This window comes from Chiloscyllium plagiosum, chromosome 4 (assembly GCF_004010195.1).
Source record: "Chiloscyllium plagiosum isolate BGI_BamShark_2017 chromosome 4, ASM401019v2, whole genome shotgun sequence".
NCBI lineage: Eukaryota > Metazoa > Chordata > Chondrichthyes > Orectolobiformes > Hemiscylliidae > Chiloscyllium > Chiloscyllium plagiosum.
The window spans coordinates 6933584-6952073 of NC_057713.1; the positions used below are offsets into that span (position 1 = coordinate 6933584).

The window sequence follows — 18490 nt, forward strand, 5'->3', positions numbered from 1 at the left end:
CACAGCTACCTGCACTACACCATCTCCCACTCCCACTCCTGTAATAATGCTGTCTGTTACTCCCATTTCCTCTACTTCCATCACATCTGCTCCCAGGAGGAGCAATTCCACTCCAGAACATCCCTGATGGCCTCCTACTTCAATGACTGCAATTTTCCCTCCCATGTGATCGACAATGCCCCCCCCCCCCCCGAGTGCATTTCCTCCACTTCCTGCACCTCTGTCCTTGAACCCCACCCCTCCAGCGACAACAAGGATTGAACCCCACTGATCCTCACCTTCCACCCCCACCGATCTCCAGACACAATGCATCATCCTCCCCTGCTTCCACCACCTACAGTCAGACCCCAACACCATATTTCCCTCCCCACCCCATCAGCATTCCGCAGAGCCCATTTCCTCCGTGACTCCCTCGTTAGGCCACACCCTCCACTCTCGACACCTTTCCCTGCCACTGCAAGAAGTGCAAGACCTGTGCCCACACCTCCCCCCTTACCTCCATTCCGGTTTGATTGCCAGGCCTCTCAGGATTCCCGTGCATGTCTTTGTTAAGCCTGTCACAGGATGGATGTATTATCTCAGTTGCACTGGTGTCCCTCTTCGTCTGTGTGTATGGATACTCGTGATAGTTGGCCATGTCTTTTGGTGGCAAGCTGGTGCACATGTATCCTGGTGGCTAGGTTCCTGCCTATTGGTCTGATGTAATGTTTGTTGCAGTCCTTGCAGGGTATTTTGTGTATGACATTTGTTCTATTGGTTGTCCTTTAAATTCATCAGGAGCTTTTTCAGTGTTTGTGGGCTACCGGAACTCCATTAGCAAACATATCGATTTGGACCCCATTTACAAACCCCTCAGAAAAAGAACCAAAAGTGATATCACCCCCACAACAGACCAAGACACACAAATAGCAAGTGGGACAGAACACCAGCACTTCATTGGAGGCTCACTGATGTTACTAGCATGGTGACAAAACGTCTGAGAACAAATTTACCAACTCAGCTAGCAAACGTACAACCTGATCCATAACCTAAGCTACAAATCTTCTCCAAATTCGCAGATTCACTACCCTCTATCATCATCTGTTTTAAATGTGCAGCCCCTGATTCTGAGATTATGCCCTCTGGTATTAAGACTGTCCCAAACAGGGAGACAACCTTACTGCATCTGCCTGTCAAGTTTTCTAAGAATCTTACATGTTTCAATAAAGTCACCTCTCATACTACTAAACTGAAATCTGTGCTCATAAGGCAATCCTTTCATACCCAGAATCAGCCTTCCTCACTATGTATACTGAGATCAGGGTCGTTTGTTCTTGACCTCTGGACAACCCTGCGTCCAGAAGCTTTTGTCTTATAATCCATTTCAAATGGTGTTTGTTGAATCATGGAGCAGGCTTGAGGATCTGAATGGCCCACTCCCCCTTATTTTTTATCTCCCTACGTAATCTTGGGTGCACTGTCTGAATCTGCTTCCACTAATATTTCAATCATTTCTTTCAAATAAGACTTGGCTAACTATTTTTGAAGATTATCAGATTAGAGAGCTGTAAGGAAAAAGGAATGGCAGAGGGATTAACTGGGCAATTTAAGAGCCATTTCATCCATACAGGTTCAGTAGTCCTCCCTCCATCTTATATGATTGTGTGAAATAGCTCCTGGGATGACCCCTCTGTTTGAGGTGAGAGCTCATTAAGCAATACGCTGATTAGATTAGTGACAGAAATGGGTGGTAGTTTTAGAAATAGCAAAGCAACAGAAAGAGTGATAAAGCTTTGAAAATGTGCTTTTTGACAAACATCAAGCTGTTGACAAGCAGTGAGCATGTGGACTTTAAACTTGAAGGAATGGCTTTGCCCAAGTGATGAAGGGGCTGTAAGGTATTATCTGAAATGTTCCTGAGGAAAAGGATCAGCTATCACAAAATGGAAGAGTAAAATACTATGAATGCTGGAAATCTAAAGTGTAAATAGGAAATGGTAGAATTACTGAGATATGGCATCAGTTTGGCGGTTGGTTAGTTCATTTGGCTGGTTTGCAAAGCACTATGATGCCAACAGTGCAGGGCCAACTCATACCAGCTGAGATGCCCATAAAGGTTTTGCCTTCTCAACGTTGCCACTCAGCTGTGGCATGGTGACCTTCAGGTCAAACCCATCACTAGTCATCTAGTGGTCTATGGTCCACAAGGAGTATGGCATCTGAGCTTATATTTGCAGAGAAAGGAAGAGTCAACATTTTGGATCAGTGACCCTTGAAGTATAATAGGTTTTAATAGGTCTACAAAGTCAAAGATAGGAAAAGAAAAAGAAAGAGCCAAATAGGAAATCTGATGGAGTGAAAGCCAGGAGAGATTAAACAGTAACAGGAATAGCGATGCATCATATCATCGCTTAGTCATTTAAGCTCTTCTGTCAACCACTGCATTATATTCCTTTTTGTTCTTTCTGCACTTCACCCTTTACCTGCCTGTTTATTTGCTTTAATACCTGTTATAGTTATTGTTTCTCCAGTTCTGATGAATGGTCATTTTCTTGAAGCATTAATTCTTGCTCCACAGAGATCGCCTAACTTAAACAGGAAAATGGCTTCAGAATAAGCGATAGCTGCACAAACCAGATCATAATGTTGAGATGCTTTGAGAAAGTATAACGAGTTTAAATTGCCTGGGGCTTGACTTCCCGAGTACAATCGATAATTTTCATGTGATGCAAAGCTAATTGAAGATGTTGAGCTGCAGAGCTGAGCAGGATATGCTACAGGGTATTTTGAATATACTTCAGAATAAAGGTGACAGATGAAATCCAATACCATCTCGTGCAAATGGAACAAACCCAGAGGAAGGGACTATTACTGAGTTGTAAAGAAAATGTATAATGTGACCCAAGCTATCCTGTGTCACAAACCAAAGGTATCGCACACAACAATGTTCGATGAATTAAGCAAATCTGATGTTGGGAAACATGAATTAAAAGATAATTATTGGACCAAAATTAGGATATAATCCTGCCATTGACACCTGGAATATTATGTAGCGTTCTCCAGTACAGGGAGAATATTCTGAAGAAGGCAGCTCAACCCAGAACATTACTGTAGGAATTCCTCAAGATAGATAGTTTCTAATCACCTGTTTGAGATATTATTGTATATATCTGGAGCCGTGGGACTTTAACACAGGCCTTCTAGCTCAGAGGGAGGGATGCTATCACCACCCGACAAGAACCCAACAAGCATCTTCAGTTATTTAAAGCCTTCTCTCCATCATAAGGTCAGAAGTGGGGATAATTGCGTAATGTTCAGTGTCATTCTTGACTCCAGATACTGAAGAAGTTCACAGCCAAGGCTTGGGCTGAAAAGTTGGCAAGTAGCATTCACGCCACACAGATGCCAGGCAATGAGCATGTCCATTCAGAAACAGTCTAGCCATCGCTCCTTGACCCTTAATAGAGTTACCATCACTGAATTCCCACTATCAACATCCTGGGGGCTACCATTGACCAGAAACTAAACTGACTTGCCATATAAATACAGTAGCTTACAAGAGCTGGTCAGAGGCAAGGAATCCTGCAGCAAGTAATTCAACTCCTTACTCTCTAGAGCCTATGCAACATCAACCAGGCACAAGTGAGGACTGTGATGAAATACAACAAGCACTTCAAACTTGACACATCCGGAGCAAAGCACTCTGTTTAATTGGTACCACAAACATTCAGCTCCTCCACCACCAATGCTTACTAGCAGCAGTGTGTGCAATCTACAAAGTGTGTTACAGAAATTTACCAAAGCTCCTTCCAAACTCATGACTACTTCCATCTAGAAGCTCAAGGGAAGCAGATACATTAGGATTCTATCACCTGTAATTTCCCCCCAAGCTACTCACTGTCCTGACTTGGAATTATATCATCATTTCTTATGTATCATTGGATCAAAATCCTGGAATTCCCTCCCTAACAGTATTGTGCATCTAACTATAGCACATGGACTGCAGCATTTAAGAAAGCAGCTCACTATTAAGGACAACTTGGGACAGGCAATAAATTTTGGCCCAATCATTGAGTATATCCAAGACTGAGATTGATCAGTTTCGAATTATTAAGGATAGTCAGGACTGTGATAGTACAAGAAAATGGCATTGAGGTGGAAGACCAACCATGATCTAGTTGAATGATGAAGGAGGTTTTATGGGCTGAATGGCCTCATTTCCTTTGTGTGTGATGGAGTTTTTCCTGCCACACAACACTGAAATTTGTGCTTCTCCGTTTCTGGCCTATTGAGTTTTCCTGATTTTTAATCACTTCACAATTGGCTTTCTTTGAACTTTCTCTGACCGAGCTTTTGATCATCGCTCTTGATATCTCCTTATGGATTCTGTTTCAAAACTTTTCTTTATTCCTCTATGAGATGTGAGCATCACTGACCAAAGCCAGCATTTGTTGCTCACTCCTAACTGTCCTTGAAATGAGTGTCTTGCTGGGGGCCAGTTATGATGGAGTATTTGGAGTCATATGTAGGCCAGAACAAGTATGGACAGCATGTTTTCTTCCTTAAAAATTCTTAACAAATTAAATGGGGATTTTGTTTTAGAATTTCTTATATGCCCCTTCAGATGCTTCATTATGCTAAAGATATTAAAGGTGCTATGTAAATGGAGGTTGCCAGTGAGACCTACAAAGGTTAAAGTAACCAATGCTCATGTTAATGGAAGGAAGAACCTGTATATCTTAGTCATTAAACATATTTGGATAGGCATGATAATTTGGCTATATCGTTGAGCATGGTCCTTCAAACATGGAGGAACAGTTTCACGTGAGGTGATGACCACATGCAAAAATCTGAGCTAAGTTTACACTGGAAGAGATTGGATAAGTGCCAGATCATCAGACAGGCAACTGTAGAGATTTGAAACTAGAAGCTGTAGAGATTTTGCAGAACATTGTTGGTTTGATTCATAACTGTGGATTATCTTTGGTCTTCCCAAGCAGCATTGTGCAGTAATCAGATCATCCATGATCTCATGGAATGGCGGAGCAAGCTTGAGAGGCAGAAGGGCCTACTGCTCCTCATTCTTGTCCAAATATTAGTTATAGCTGTTTAATTATTTTGTCATGCATTAGAGCAGAGAAATGATGTGCAGTGCAAACTTCAGACTTTGTTCAAAGGTGACGCAAGATGAAGCTGTTTTAAATCACTGGTCACTGGCCTTATTTTACTCTGACAGATTGTGCAGTCATGATAGTATGTGATTACACTGGTTGGATCAATCTTTGGGTAAAATTCAGCACAAACCTAGTAATATTTAATTTGTATTTGAACATAACTAAAATATATTTTATTTCAGATCCTTATTAGTTTTCTTAATGGCATATGCTGGAATCCTGTGGGTTTGCACATGGAAATTCCTTGCTTGGCCATTGTGAAGTTCAGTCACACTAAGATATGTTTTCATCCCTGTTATCATAATGAACCTGTGGCTTAAACCCTTATTATTTGCAGAATGTTGTGTGTTTACTGTAGATTCATTGTATTACATTCAGAATGACTTCACAGCTGCCTCAAGTACATAAAATCCAGACAAGTGGTCTCATTTGCCACTAGTGAAATTGAATTAAGCAACATGAATAAAAAAGTAAAGTGGCAATTAGAGGCTGAAAAAAATGTAATCCAATCATATGAGTTGAATGAGCAATGCCATGGATAAAACCAAGTCAGTGTAGTTGCATGTAATTATTTTTAATTCTTGTGGTTGTGTGGTGACACCCCACGCCAGAACATGAGCATGTATTTGAGCTGACAATTCAGTAAGTAATTCTCGTCCTGACTCCCCAGAGCCTGTCTACTGTCTATGATGCAAAGTCAGGAGTGTGATGGAATGCTCTCCTCTTGCCCAGATTAGTTCAGTCCAACTTGAGAAGCTTGCCCCCATTCAGGATAAAGCAAGCTCTCTTGCTTTGTCATTGTAATGGCATTGCTGGTTCCATAATTATTTACAATTGGCACCGCATCTCCCTCCACCAGTAAGTGTATACTGGCTGCAGTATGTACAAGCTGCAAGGTGCACTGCCACAATACTCCAAGCTGCCTTCAAAAGCACATTCCAAACCTATGAACACTATCACTGAGAGCAGAGCAGGCTCCAGGGGTTAATTGGCTTACTCCTTTAAGAATAAGCACAGCAGGTACATGAGAACACCACAACCTGCAAGATCTTCCCCAAGTTGCACAACATCTGAAAAGTTCCAGAGGTTTTCCAGTTCCAAATGCCTTCTGAACTGTGTTCGGAACAGCACTGGAAAGGAAAGTTGGTAAATGAGAGGGGAGAAGGTGATCAGGGAGAGAGGTGAACTGATTCTAAAGGGCCAAATTTTAAATACATAAAGGATTGAGAAAAATATTAATGTAAGCACTGTGCTGCATCATTAACCTTCATTATCATTAACAATTAAGGAATTATTTTCTTGGGTTTTAAATGTATCACTATTTCAATGTTTTCTGAATTTATGAAAGGAGACTGACGAACAAGAAAAGGAATCCATCAGTGGAGATCAGGAGCAACTTATTGTACAAGACCAGCCTGAAAAGGAGATAGCTCCACCTGTTGAAACAATATGCACTAGTGAACCAGCAGAGGTAAGAGTGACAGTGACGCAGCGGAGTCAATCTTTAATAACATACTCAAAATTTGCATTGTCATTGGAACAGGAAGTGGCCATTTTGCATCCCTCCCCCCTCCCCTTACAAACAAACCAAGATGTGTTGATTCCATTCAAACAGTGTGATTGAAAGCCACTTTATAAAGCTAATGTTCTAAATGATATTGATAGAGGATTAACTGACTAGTAGAAGATAGCCAGTTGGGATAGAGGAGGCATTTTCAGATTGGAAATCTGTAACTAGTGGAGTGCAGCATGACTGTACTGAGTCCATAATTATTTACAATATATATTAATGAGTTGGATGAGAAAGTAAGTGTACCATTACTGAGTTTGCAGATGACTTGAAATAGGTGGGAAGGCAAATAGTGAGGATGACACAGTCTGCAGAGAAATGTAGACCAAGTTAGCTGAGACCAAAGGGGTAGCTATGGGCCCCAGCTATGCCTGCCTCTTTGTCAGTTTGTGGAACAGTCCATCTTCCCCAGCTGCGCCAGCACTATCCCCCACCTGTTCCTCCACTATATTGATGACTATTGGTGCCACCTCGTGCTCCCACGAGGAGGTTGAACAGGTCATCAACTTCATTAACACCTTCCACCCCCAACTACAAGTTCACTTGGACCATCTCAGACACCACCCTCCCCTCCCTAAACTTCATCATCTCCAATTCTGGCAACCAACTCAACACAGACATCTACTTCAAACCCACAGACTCCCACAGCTACCTGAACTACACCTCCCACCTGACCTCCTGTAAAAACGTGATGCTCTGCCTCGACTCCCAGGAGGACCAATTCCACCATAGAACATCCCAGATGGCCTTCTCCTTCAAAGATCGCAATTTCCCCTCCCATGTAATCAACAATGTCCTCCATTTCCCACACCACCTCCTTCAAGCCCCACCTCTCCAACCGCAACAAGGACAAAACTTCCTGGTCCTCACCTTTCACCCCACCAACCTCCGGATACAACACATCATCCTCCGTGATTTCCACCATTTACAAACAGACTCCACCACTAGGGATATATTTCTCTCCCCAACCCTGTCTGCGTTTTGCAGAGACCATTCCCTCTGCAACTCCCTTGTTAGGTTCACGCTTCCCCCATCAATCCTTTCTCCACTCCCGCCACCTTCCCCTGCCACCACAAGAAGTGCAAAACTTGCGCATACACCTCCCTCCTCACCTCTGTCCAAGGCCCCAAAGGATCCTTCCACATCCAACAGAGATTTACCTGTACTTCTACATATGTCATCTACTATGTCTGTTGCTCTCAATGTGGTCTCCCCTACACTGGGGAGACAGGAGGCCAACTTGCAGAACATTTCAGAGAACATCTCTGGGACACGAACTAAACAACCCCACTGCCCATAGGCCGAACACTTTAACTCCCCTTCCCACTCTTTCAAGGATGTGCAAGTCCTCAGTCTCCTCCACTGCCAAACTCTAAGCCATCCAATGCCCGGAGGAAGAATGCCTCATCTTCTGCGTTGGGACCCTCCAACCACAGGGGACCAATGTCGATTTCACCAGTTTCCTCATTTCCCCTCCTCCCAACTCATCCCAGATCCAACCTTCCAACTCAGCAATGCCCTCTTTAACTGTTCTACATGTCCATCTTCCTTCCCACCTATCTGCTCCATCCTCCACTCTGACCTATTGCCATCACCCCCCACCATTCCCAGCTACCTTCCCCATCCCCTCCCATTTATCTCTCAGTCCTTTAGGGCCACCCTCTCATTCTTGATGAAGAGCTTATGGTTGAAACGTCACTCTCCTGCTCCTCGGATGCTGCCTGACCAACTGTGCTTTTCCAGCACCACACTTTTCGACAAGTTAACTGAGTGGACAAAACATGGTAAATGGAGTACATTATCGGAAAATATGAGGTTATAAACTTTGGCAGGAAGAATAGAAAAACTGAATGTTGTTTAAACAGAGTAAGACTGAAAAAAGAATTGCAAATCATTCAGGTTGAGCAGGTAGTAGGGAAGGAAAATTGAATGGTGGCCTTTGTCACAGGGAATGGAGCATCCAGTTAGGGAAGTCTTGCTAAAACTATACAAGGTACTAGGCAGACCAAACCTTGTCTGGTCCCAGAACAGCAAGACTGTCTTGTAAGGAGCGGTTGAGTATGTTCTGTCTGTACTTATTGAAGTTTAGAAGAATAAACATATCCTATTGAAGCAAATAAGATCCGTTAAGTCTTGACAGGGCGAATGCGGAAAGGTTATTTCCCTTTGTGAGAAAATCTCGTACTAGAGGAGAGAATCTTAAAATGTGGCTCATTTAAGACTGATATTAGGTGAATTTCTTCGCTCAAACATTTCTGTACATTAATTTTGCTTTGTCAATAAAATTGTTGATAGAAATAGGTGGTTACGTATTTCAGGTGACATCCTTCACCTGTACAGTTGAGAATTTCCTGCTTTTGGCTCTAAAGCTGTTTTGGGCTGGCAGGGAAGATTTAAATCTAAAACTTTTTATTCTGGTTTTCGATTCTTCTCAGGTTGAAGAGGCACAGCTGGTAGAAATCACTGAAGAACCAGCTGTAATTATGGAAAGTTCTTCCCAAGATATTACTTCCCAAGTGCCAGACACACTTTCAGAGACAGAATTACCTGTCTCTGCCACTAAACAGAATAGCCTGCCTCCTTCACAAGGTCAGTATTTGAAATCACTTAATGTGGACAAAGTTGTGTGTGCCTATGATATTAAAATCAAACAAATTAAAAGGTACTGTAAGCTGCAATTTGTGATTCAAAGTAATTCTCAGTGGTGTATGATTAGTTTCAATTGTGAAACTTACACCATTCAATTATCTCTAAGATTGCCTTATTCCAAAAATTATAGACAATGCTTTAAATTCTGTCTGAGCATTATTTTACTCACTGACAGTGAGGGTGCAGAAGGTAATGGCAATTTGTCTCTCACCACAATTAGCCTAAACATGAGCGATCATAGCACTTATTCTGTATGGAGTGTTAGCTTAATCTTTGTGGACACATCATAATGTACAAGATTTCCTGCCCTAAGGGACAGTGCTGAACCAGCTAAGTTTTTACAACAATCGATAGTGAGTACATGGTTGACATTAGAAGAGCCTTCAATTCTAGAATTTATTGCCTTCGAGTTTCACTATCTACTGTGGTTGGTTTCTCAGCACCCCAGAGCATTAGCTTAGGCCTCCAACTATGCTGCCACTTACCTGAGAATAAGGCAAATTACTCTGTTCAACTTTTGTGATCGTATTCTCTACATCCATCTTCTCAACTCTATCACTATTTCCCTCAGTCACAGCAAAGGGCACTGCACGATGTTTCTCTCCTTCGTAACCTCTTAATTCAGTAATTGCAGCCATGACCCTATTCATTATGTGGGCGGTTTTCTCTCCTCGTAACCTCTTAATTCAATAACTTTGAGCCATGAGGCTACTGGGCACAACTGAAAGGAGACCTTACAACTTTAATCAGTGGCAAAGAGAGAGATTTTCATCCCCTTCACCTCAAATGAACATACAACACCAGGTTATAGTCCAACAGGTTTATTTGAAAGTACAAGCTTTCGGAGCACTGCTCCTTTGTTAGGTAGCTTGAGAGTCAGGATCATAGGACACAGAATTTATAGTAAAACATCAAAGTATCATACAACTGATGCGATGTATTGAACAAACCTAGATCGCTGTTAAGTCTGAATCATTTAGAATGGGGTTCCAGGTTTCAATTCATTCATATGTAAATTCAAGAACTACTTTCAAGTCGCATTCCTGACGCAAGGTTTTATTGTGAAAAAGGGGACATCTCAGCTCAGGCAATGCATTAAAGGTATGGTGTTAGAGTCTGTATGTATTCCAACCTTGAGTCAGGCCAGTTCTTTTTCCAAAGTAGGAATTTATAAAATGTCACATATCAAAAATTGGGTGCTTTTTGAACAAAATAGAATGCATCTGCAGATGCAAATTCACCCCAATACATCACATCAGTTGTATGACACTTTGATCCTTTTCTATAAATTCTGTGTCCTATGATTCTGCCCCACTAGCAGCTACTTGACGAAGGTGCAGCACTCTGAAAGCTAGTGCTTCCAAATAAACCTGTTGGACTATAACCTGGTATTATGTGATTTTTAAAATTTTGTCCATTCCCCAGTCCAACACCGGCACCTCCACATCAAATGAACATAAAAGTCCAGCATTTTCATTCTTTATATACCAGTAATAACCTAGTAACATTTTTTTCATTCACACCATGCAGGTATTGCTGCTAACACATATTTATTGCTCATCTCTAATTGCCCGTTAGAAGTTGATGATAAACCATGTTGTTGAATCCAGTCATGAGGCAAAAACAGAAATTACTGGAGAAGCTTAGCAAATCTGGCATCATCCGTGTAGAGAACATAGAATTAATGCTTTGAGTCTAGTGACCCTTCAGAGCAGCTAGGCAATTCCAGGGTCATTTACCAGTCAGCCAAAGTGAGGACCTGAAGTCCAGTTTAAGGCAGATTGAGCAAGGGCTGTGTTTTTCTCCTGAGTAACTTTTATTCAACATTGATTTGGTCATAGTTTCGAGATAAAAGGTTAGCCATTCAGGGCTGAGATGAAAAGAAATTTCTTCACTTCAGAGCTGTGCATTTGGAATTCTGTAGCCCAGAGAGCTGTGGATGCTCATTCGCAGACTGAACTCAATAGCCTTTTCCATACCAAGGTAATAGAGGCATGCAGAGATAAAGCATGAAGGTGACGTTGATGAGTAATTCAGATTTATGGAGCAGTGAAGCAGGCTCAGGGAACTTTTTTATGCCGTTGTATGCATAAGTCGTGAGTCTATCTCATGACCATTTCTAGATAGAGAATGGTTCAAAGTGACCAGCACAGATACAGCCCATCCTTAAATATCCTTGAGAAAGTAACAGTCCCTGTTGTTTCTTGCAGAGATCATACAGTGTAAGAAATTTATTTTATTCATTCATGGGATGTGGACGTCACTGGCTGGGCCAGCATTTCTGTACCATTCCTAATTGCCCTGGAAAGGTCAGTGGTGAGGTCCCTTCTTGAGCTGCAGTTCTTTTAGGGTTTGGTTACATCAGTGTTGTTAGAAAGGGAGTTCCAGGAGTTGGACCCATGATGAATATATGATGACAAATGTCACTATATTAAAAAAATATACAGTAACTTTAAGACAAGTCTTTAATGTTCAGATATGTTTTCAGATAATGTTAAAATTGCTTTCCAGAATTACGTCCTTCAGAGATGTTATTTTCATCAGTAAATGCAGATTAAGATAGTATTGCTCTATTAATGTTTTTAGGTTAAATATTGAGGTGGGAGACAGGTTAATGTATGAGTTGTTGTCTCTACAGTGCTTTCTATTAATGCAGAGATTGATTGGCACCACTTCACTCCACCATCTTAGACACTCAGTCACTCCACCACCAATGAGTAACACAGCACTGTGTACAGCTACAAGATGCAGTAACTAGCCAAGGCTCCTTCGACAGCATCTTCCAAGCCCATGGCCTCTACCACCTCGAAGGAAAAGGGCAGCAGATGTATATTCACCACCACTTGCAGGTTCATCTCCAAGTCACTCACCGTCTTGATAGGAACAATATTGCCTTTCCTTCAGTGTTACTGGGTCAGAATTCTAGGACTCCCTCCCGAACAAATTCCCAACGCAGCGGTTCAAGAGGCAGCTCAACACACCATCGCCTGGGTAATTAGGAATGAGCAATAAATACCGGCCTGGCCAGCGATGCCCCCCTTTCCCCTGTTGATGAATGGATGAGAAACAAGCCATGTGTGTATTCTAAGATCAAAGTTATTAATAAATGTGGTTACTTATGTCTGTGTCTGAATCCTGTCGTTTTCTTCTTTCCAGCAAAATCGGATGAAAACTGGGAGTCCCCGAAGCAGATCAAGAAAAAGAAGAGAGCAAGAAGGGAAACATGAGCTTTTTTTTTGTATTCAGTGGTCAGTTGTTATGCAAAATGATCTTGAAGAAAAAAAAAAATCTGTTTATGCAATAATTTGTGAAAATGTACAGAATTTTATAGAAGAAAATTTGAGTGTAATTTTTATTAAAACTTATTGCAATGCGCATGAGCAACTTGATTTGATACCATGTAACAAACTTCAAGTGAAACACACTGATGCTGTCTACAGCCACTTTCATGCTGGGTCTGAGTTTGTTGACACTAGAAAATGTGATTTTGTCTTTTCTTTCATTTTTTTTTGTAAGAGTTTGGGCAAGTCTGTGCAGAACTGCATCATACATTATGACCTTTGGCTCCACAGTAGAAATTTGCAATGAAAGTTGCCTTCTTTAATGAAGAAACTGGGCCATGTGATGAGCAATTGCAAGGGAGGCTTTGAGTTTTCTGTTCCGCTTTACGCTCCCCGTCCCATCTAAACGTCTCCCCCCCCCCCCCCCCCCCCACCCCTTTCCCCCAAAAAACTTTGGGGAAAGCAGTTAAAATTAGATCACACGATGTTCGTAGTGGTATCAGGTTGAGCCTAAAGCAGATAAAAAGGGAACGAAAACATTTAGATAGCTTTAATATTTGTGGACAGAATTACAATTTATATCAGGAATGACATTTTACTGCCTTAACCTGTAGTGTGTAGAGAGAAAGATGTTTAGATAACCTAAAGGGAAATTCCAGTTTTCAATGAATCCGTAAACGCTGGTTCATAACAGTGGGTGGATTTGGCGAAATTAGCAGTTGCATAAGCTGGGAAGATGTTTCGCACCAATTAACATTAGAAAGACACTGTAAAATATCCAACTGTTCAGGTGGATGCTTTTTTTAAAATAAAAATCAATGTCAATCTCAAGATGCCATTCCTCTGCTGATTAAAGTGGGCCTCGTCTAACCTGCAGTTTGGTTCTGCTGAAAACTTGCCCCTGCTCCTAAATCAGAATGGTGTGGGAGTTGACACCATTCAGTAGTCAAATCGCTAACTTGACCAGCGCTTCCTGAGCTTGTTCCCCACCCCGGGTAACCTTGTATTGACCCTTGAAAATTGTCACAATCTCTCAGCGAGATTTGAGGGAACGGGTTTGGGGGAAGTAGGGTGATGTGAGAGAGTGCATGTAGTTGTTATAACTCCGTCTGAGCTCCATGAGAGCGACTACTGCTGCTTGGAGACCACCACCCCAGAATTTCAGCTTGTTGCCCCACTTGGGATTCAATGCCACCATTTTGGGAAGCCCTGCAGTAGACTTTGCCAAGCAGCATAAATCTGACAGACTCCCATCAGTCAGTGGCAGCAGAGGGAATTGCTACTGGTCCCAGCATCTCATTATTAGTGCTGTCGCACAGCTTATCACAGTTAAGAAAACTAATGACAGAGAAGGAAGAAAACTAAATTGGATAAGAACAAATGGGAATGCTTGAAATATAAGGTTTATACATAGACAAAGTTAACAAATCATTAAACTGAAATAGTCTGGATAGAACCTCAACCAAAAGCCTGCAGGTAAAGATTCCAGTTTCTACTTTACAGTGTTGGCATCTGAGTATTGTTTGGAGTGACTGGTGCATGTTATGCCATGTGCATTGTTTAATAACTTTACCAAATGTACATTCACTTGATGAGGACCATGGTATTTTACACCACCTACTTGAGTTAACCTGATCATCGTAAGCCATGATTATTGTTTTTGAATGGGTGTAAAATGTTCATGCTGCACAGTGAGAACAATGGAGCATAACGTTTAAGCGAGCTGATACTAATGGTACTTAGTCCACTAATCTACTGTCATGACTGTTACTTAGTTTGGTGACACCAGATTGCTAAGATTTTGCAAAGTTTAAATAATGAGTGTCATTATGCTCCCAGTAACCTGCCTTAATTGGTTATGACGTGGTATTTGTTGTGCTTTCGTAATTACCTTGATTACTAAAGTTAAACAAATGTATTTATACCTGTTTCAGAAACATAGCGAGTATGTTTACATGTTCTAAAGTTTGTTAAAATGCAATGAATTTCTAAGTTGATTTGTTCAAATAAATTTAGCAAATTAATACTCATGCATTGTTTGTTTCTTCAAGGGGTCTTTGCAGCAGTTTATTGAAGTAGTCACGGTCAGTTTATTTTTAATCGTTCGTAGGATGTACCAAGGTAAGCACTTGTTGACCATCCTTAATTGTCCCTGAGAGCAGTGAAGAGTCAACCACATTGCTGTAGGGAAGCTGGAGAGAAATAGAAATGGGAGGAGGTCCTTCAGCCTGCACCACAAGTCTAATTGTGTCCAAATCTGATGGTGGCCTTAACTCCATTTTCCTGCTGACCCCTATTATATTTGATGGTGAAGAGACATCTGTTGACAGACCAGACAGTGAGAACTGAGCCACCTTCAGGTCCAGAAGCAGAAATTGCTGGAAATGCACAGCAGGTCACAACATCTGAGAGAGAAGAAACTACTGCTATTTGAACCTTCTGAACTGAAGAGCAGAAAATTAAAAAAGCAATTCAATGTAATCCAGAAGGGAAAAGAGAGTGGTTTGAAATAAACTACAGTAAGGAAACTATATGCTGAAATCATAAAGTTAACTATTAACTCGAATAGCCTTCAAATAAAAGCAAATGATTGCTGGATGATATGAATCCACTTAAACATTGAAATTAAAGGCTAGGTGGATGAATTGTTGGAGCATTTATAAAAATAGACAGAACCTAATTTCTCATTCATAGGATGTGGTATCTCCAGCATTTGTTGCCCGTTCTTAAGTTTCTTGAACTGAGTGTCTCTCAAGGCCATTTCAGAAGGCACTTAAGAGTCAGCTGTGTTGCTCTAGGTCTGGGGTCGCATATAGGCCAGACTGGATAAACAGATTACTTAAAGAATATTGGTGAATCAGATGGAGCTTTAGAATAATTTATAGTTTGATGGTTACTATTGTTTTGTATTCCAAGTTAATTCATTGAATGTAACAAATCTAGCTTCCTGGTGCCTGTGTTCTCAGAGAATTATCCTGGAACTTTGGATTACTAATCCAGTGATGTTAACATACACCATCTCTCACTGGACTGTTAGGAAATGGAGGATGTGGCTAAAATCAGATGATACAAAGTCAACTGCAAAGGTTCCAAGTGAAAGATGAATTCTTGTGCCTGAAACTCACAACTAAATGCCTCTCTCACAAACACAAGGCTGAACGACTGAGGTGAGGTGGCAAAGCACAGCGATCTGAGGACGCGGTAGTCTAAGGAACTGAGGTGCAAACTGGCAGGCCCTAATTCATATTCCAACAGAGAGGGCAGCAAACCACGTAAAGCAATTAGAACATGCTGAATAAAGAATGCTGGAAATACCCTGAGGGAATGGCGTCATCAGTGGAGAGAGAAACAATGCTAACATTTCAGATAGAAACAAAAACAGATAATGTAAGAAAAACTCAGCAGCTCTGGCAGCATCTGTGAAGAGAAAGTAGACTCTATGTTTCGGTTCCAGTGACCATTCTTCAGAATTTTTCGGGTTGATGTCCTTTTATCAGAACCAGGAAGAGTTGGGCGTGTAGGTTTAAAGTAGGCAAAATGGGAGAGGGTTTAAATGACAAAAGGGAGTGGTAATGGGACATAGAAACAAATATGTCCGGCGGAGATGAGAGTTCCTGAGTGACTAACAATTTCTGTTGGAAAGCACAAACGAGAACAAAGCCAAAGTATTCCAAGAAAAGGGAAGGAACTGGGGCAGAGATTACAGTCTGAAATCACTGAACTCTGTCAGATATAATTAATCTAATCCCAGTCTGGGCATTTGATGGCCATTGAAGAAGGCCATTTGTAACATGGTCAGCAAATTTGATTACCATCCTTTAAATCCTAACAACAGGCCTGTGATAAGAGTGGCGGAATTTCCTTTTGAGCTGTGCTAGAAATTCAAGCCTTGGATCAATGGGGAAGGTTGATGGTGGAGAGGGGCATCTGCTGTCAAATTTAGCTGCCAAATCCAAAAATATTGGTAACCATCACTGCTGTGTGACCATTCAGGACAGAGATGTGACCCTCATGTCACATAGGAAAGTTGAAAGAAGGAAATAAGTTTCTTTTTCCTCCATCAAGTAGGTCAGTCTTACAAGATGTTAATGAACCAAATGGGTTTTCCTAATCAATGGTAGTAATGTGTCACCATTTGGCTCACATTTTATTTTTAATTGATTTCAGATTCCATCATCTGCTATGGTGAGGTTTGAACCCATGTTTCTAGAGCCTGAATTATCCATGCCGTGTTGTTAGCAAGACGCCACTGCCCACCCTCCCTCTCCTGTTATGTTTTTCTGGGGTAGTGAGTTGGAAATCAAGTCCCATTATTCACATAATCACAAAAAGCCTTCATAAAAGTATGCAAAATTCCCAGATTTATTTTCCTTTCAAGCCAGGGTGACAACATGGATCTGGAATCATTCTATACTTAGCAATAATTATGATTTTAAAGTAGATTAATGAAGGTCACTTACAGTCAGAAATAGGGATGTTTTAATGGGGAACAAAGAGATGGTGGATCAAGGAGATATACACTCTAGTTCTGCCTTCACAAAGAAGGATGCAAATAATATCCCAAAAATATTGAGCACAGTGTGTAGTGAGAGAAGGAACAAAGGAAATCAGTATTAGTAGGGAAATTGTTAGGGAGCATGGTGGAATTAACAGGCCGACAAATTCCCAAGGATTGATAATCTACATCCCAGAGTACTTAAGGATGTAGCCCTAGAAATAGTGGATATTTCAAGATTTTATAGTCACCAGAGGAGTTCCTAGGGATTAGAAAGTAGCTAGTGTAACTCAACTATTTAAAAAAGGAAATAGCAAGAAGACAGGTAATTATAGTCCCATCAGCCTGGCATCGGTAGCAGGGAAACTGCTGGACTGCATGAAAAGCAATGAAAGGAATGGAAAGAGTCAGCATAGATTTCCAAAAGGGAAGTCCTGCTTAATAAATCTACTGGAATTTTTCAAGAATGTAATTAGCTGGTTTGTTAAAGAGGAGCCAGTGGATACGGTTTACTTGGAACTTCAGAAGGCCCATGTAGATTATCATGTAAAATTAGGGGATGTGGTTTGAGGGTAGTGTACTGACATGAATAGAGAATTGCCAGACAGGAAGTAAAGAGTAGGAATAAACAAGTTTTTTCTTAGTGGTTGACAGTGACTAGTATGGTACTGCAGTGATCAGTGTAATATTTTTTCATGATTTATGAGAGGAAATTAAATGCAATATCTCCAAGTTTGTAGCTGAGACAAAGCTGGGTGGGAAGGTGAGATGCGAGTATGCAGAGATGCTTCAGTGTGGTGTGGATGAGTTAAGTGAGTGGGCAAATGAAGTATAATGTGGATAAATGTGAGGTTATGTGCTTTGACAGCAAAAACAAGTAGGCAGATTATTACCTGAATCGCAATAGATTTAAAAAGTGGGAGATATAATGAAATTTCTGCCCAAACATTTACACCAGTAAGCCATTCAGCTACCTGGGAGCCAAACACATAGTTGTTGGAGGCAGAACACATTTGTTATTGGTCTGTTGACAACCGGTCATTGTTCTATCAGCTACCTGTTGCCAGCCAAATCTACATTCATCCACACTTAGGCTCACTCCATTTTGTCTACAGTACTGCTTGACCAAGGAGCTGTGCAAACAGCACTTATAATGAGTGCTAGTAACCTGCTTTTTAAAAAATGCAGCAACCTATCCACAAATCTTGGTTCTTAAGAGTCCTTTTTCCAAAGTCTGCAATCAAAAATACAGAAAAATAAGGTGAAACAGTCTTTATACTGTAACCTACTTTAGCTCTACAATCCTTCAAGAACTCAGCAATCTTCCAATTCTGGCCTCTAG

At 41.2% G+C, this 18490-nt stretch overlaps 1 protein-coding gene across 3 annotated transcripts in view; it reads left to right on the forward strand.

The window, feature by feature from the left end:
• LOC122548828 (protein LYRIC-like) overlaps positions 1-13088 on the forward strand; it is an 81408-nt gene extending 68320 nt beyond the window's left edge. For all 3 annotated transcript variants that reach the window (XM_043687643.1, XM_043687645.1, XM_043687646.1), the window contains 3 exons: positions 6502-6624; positions 9159-9312; positions 12529-13088. In XM_043687643.1, coding sequence (XP_043543578.1) covers positions 6502-6624; positions 9159-9312; positions 12529-12599 — 348 coding nt within the window. In that variant the 3' untranslated portion in view covers positions 12600-13088. The remainder of the gene's footprint in view (positions 1-6501; positions 6625-9158; positions 9313-12528) is intronic.
• Positions 13089-18490: the final 5402 nt, after the last annotated feature.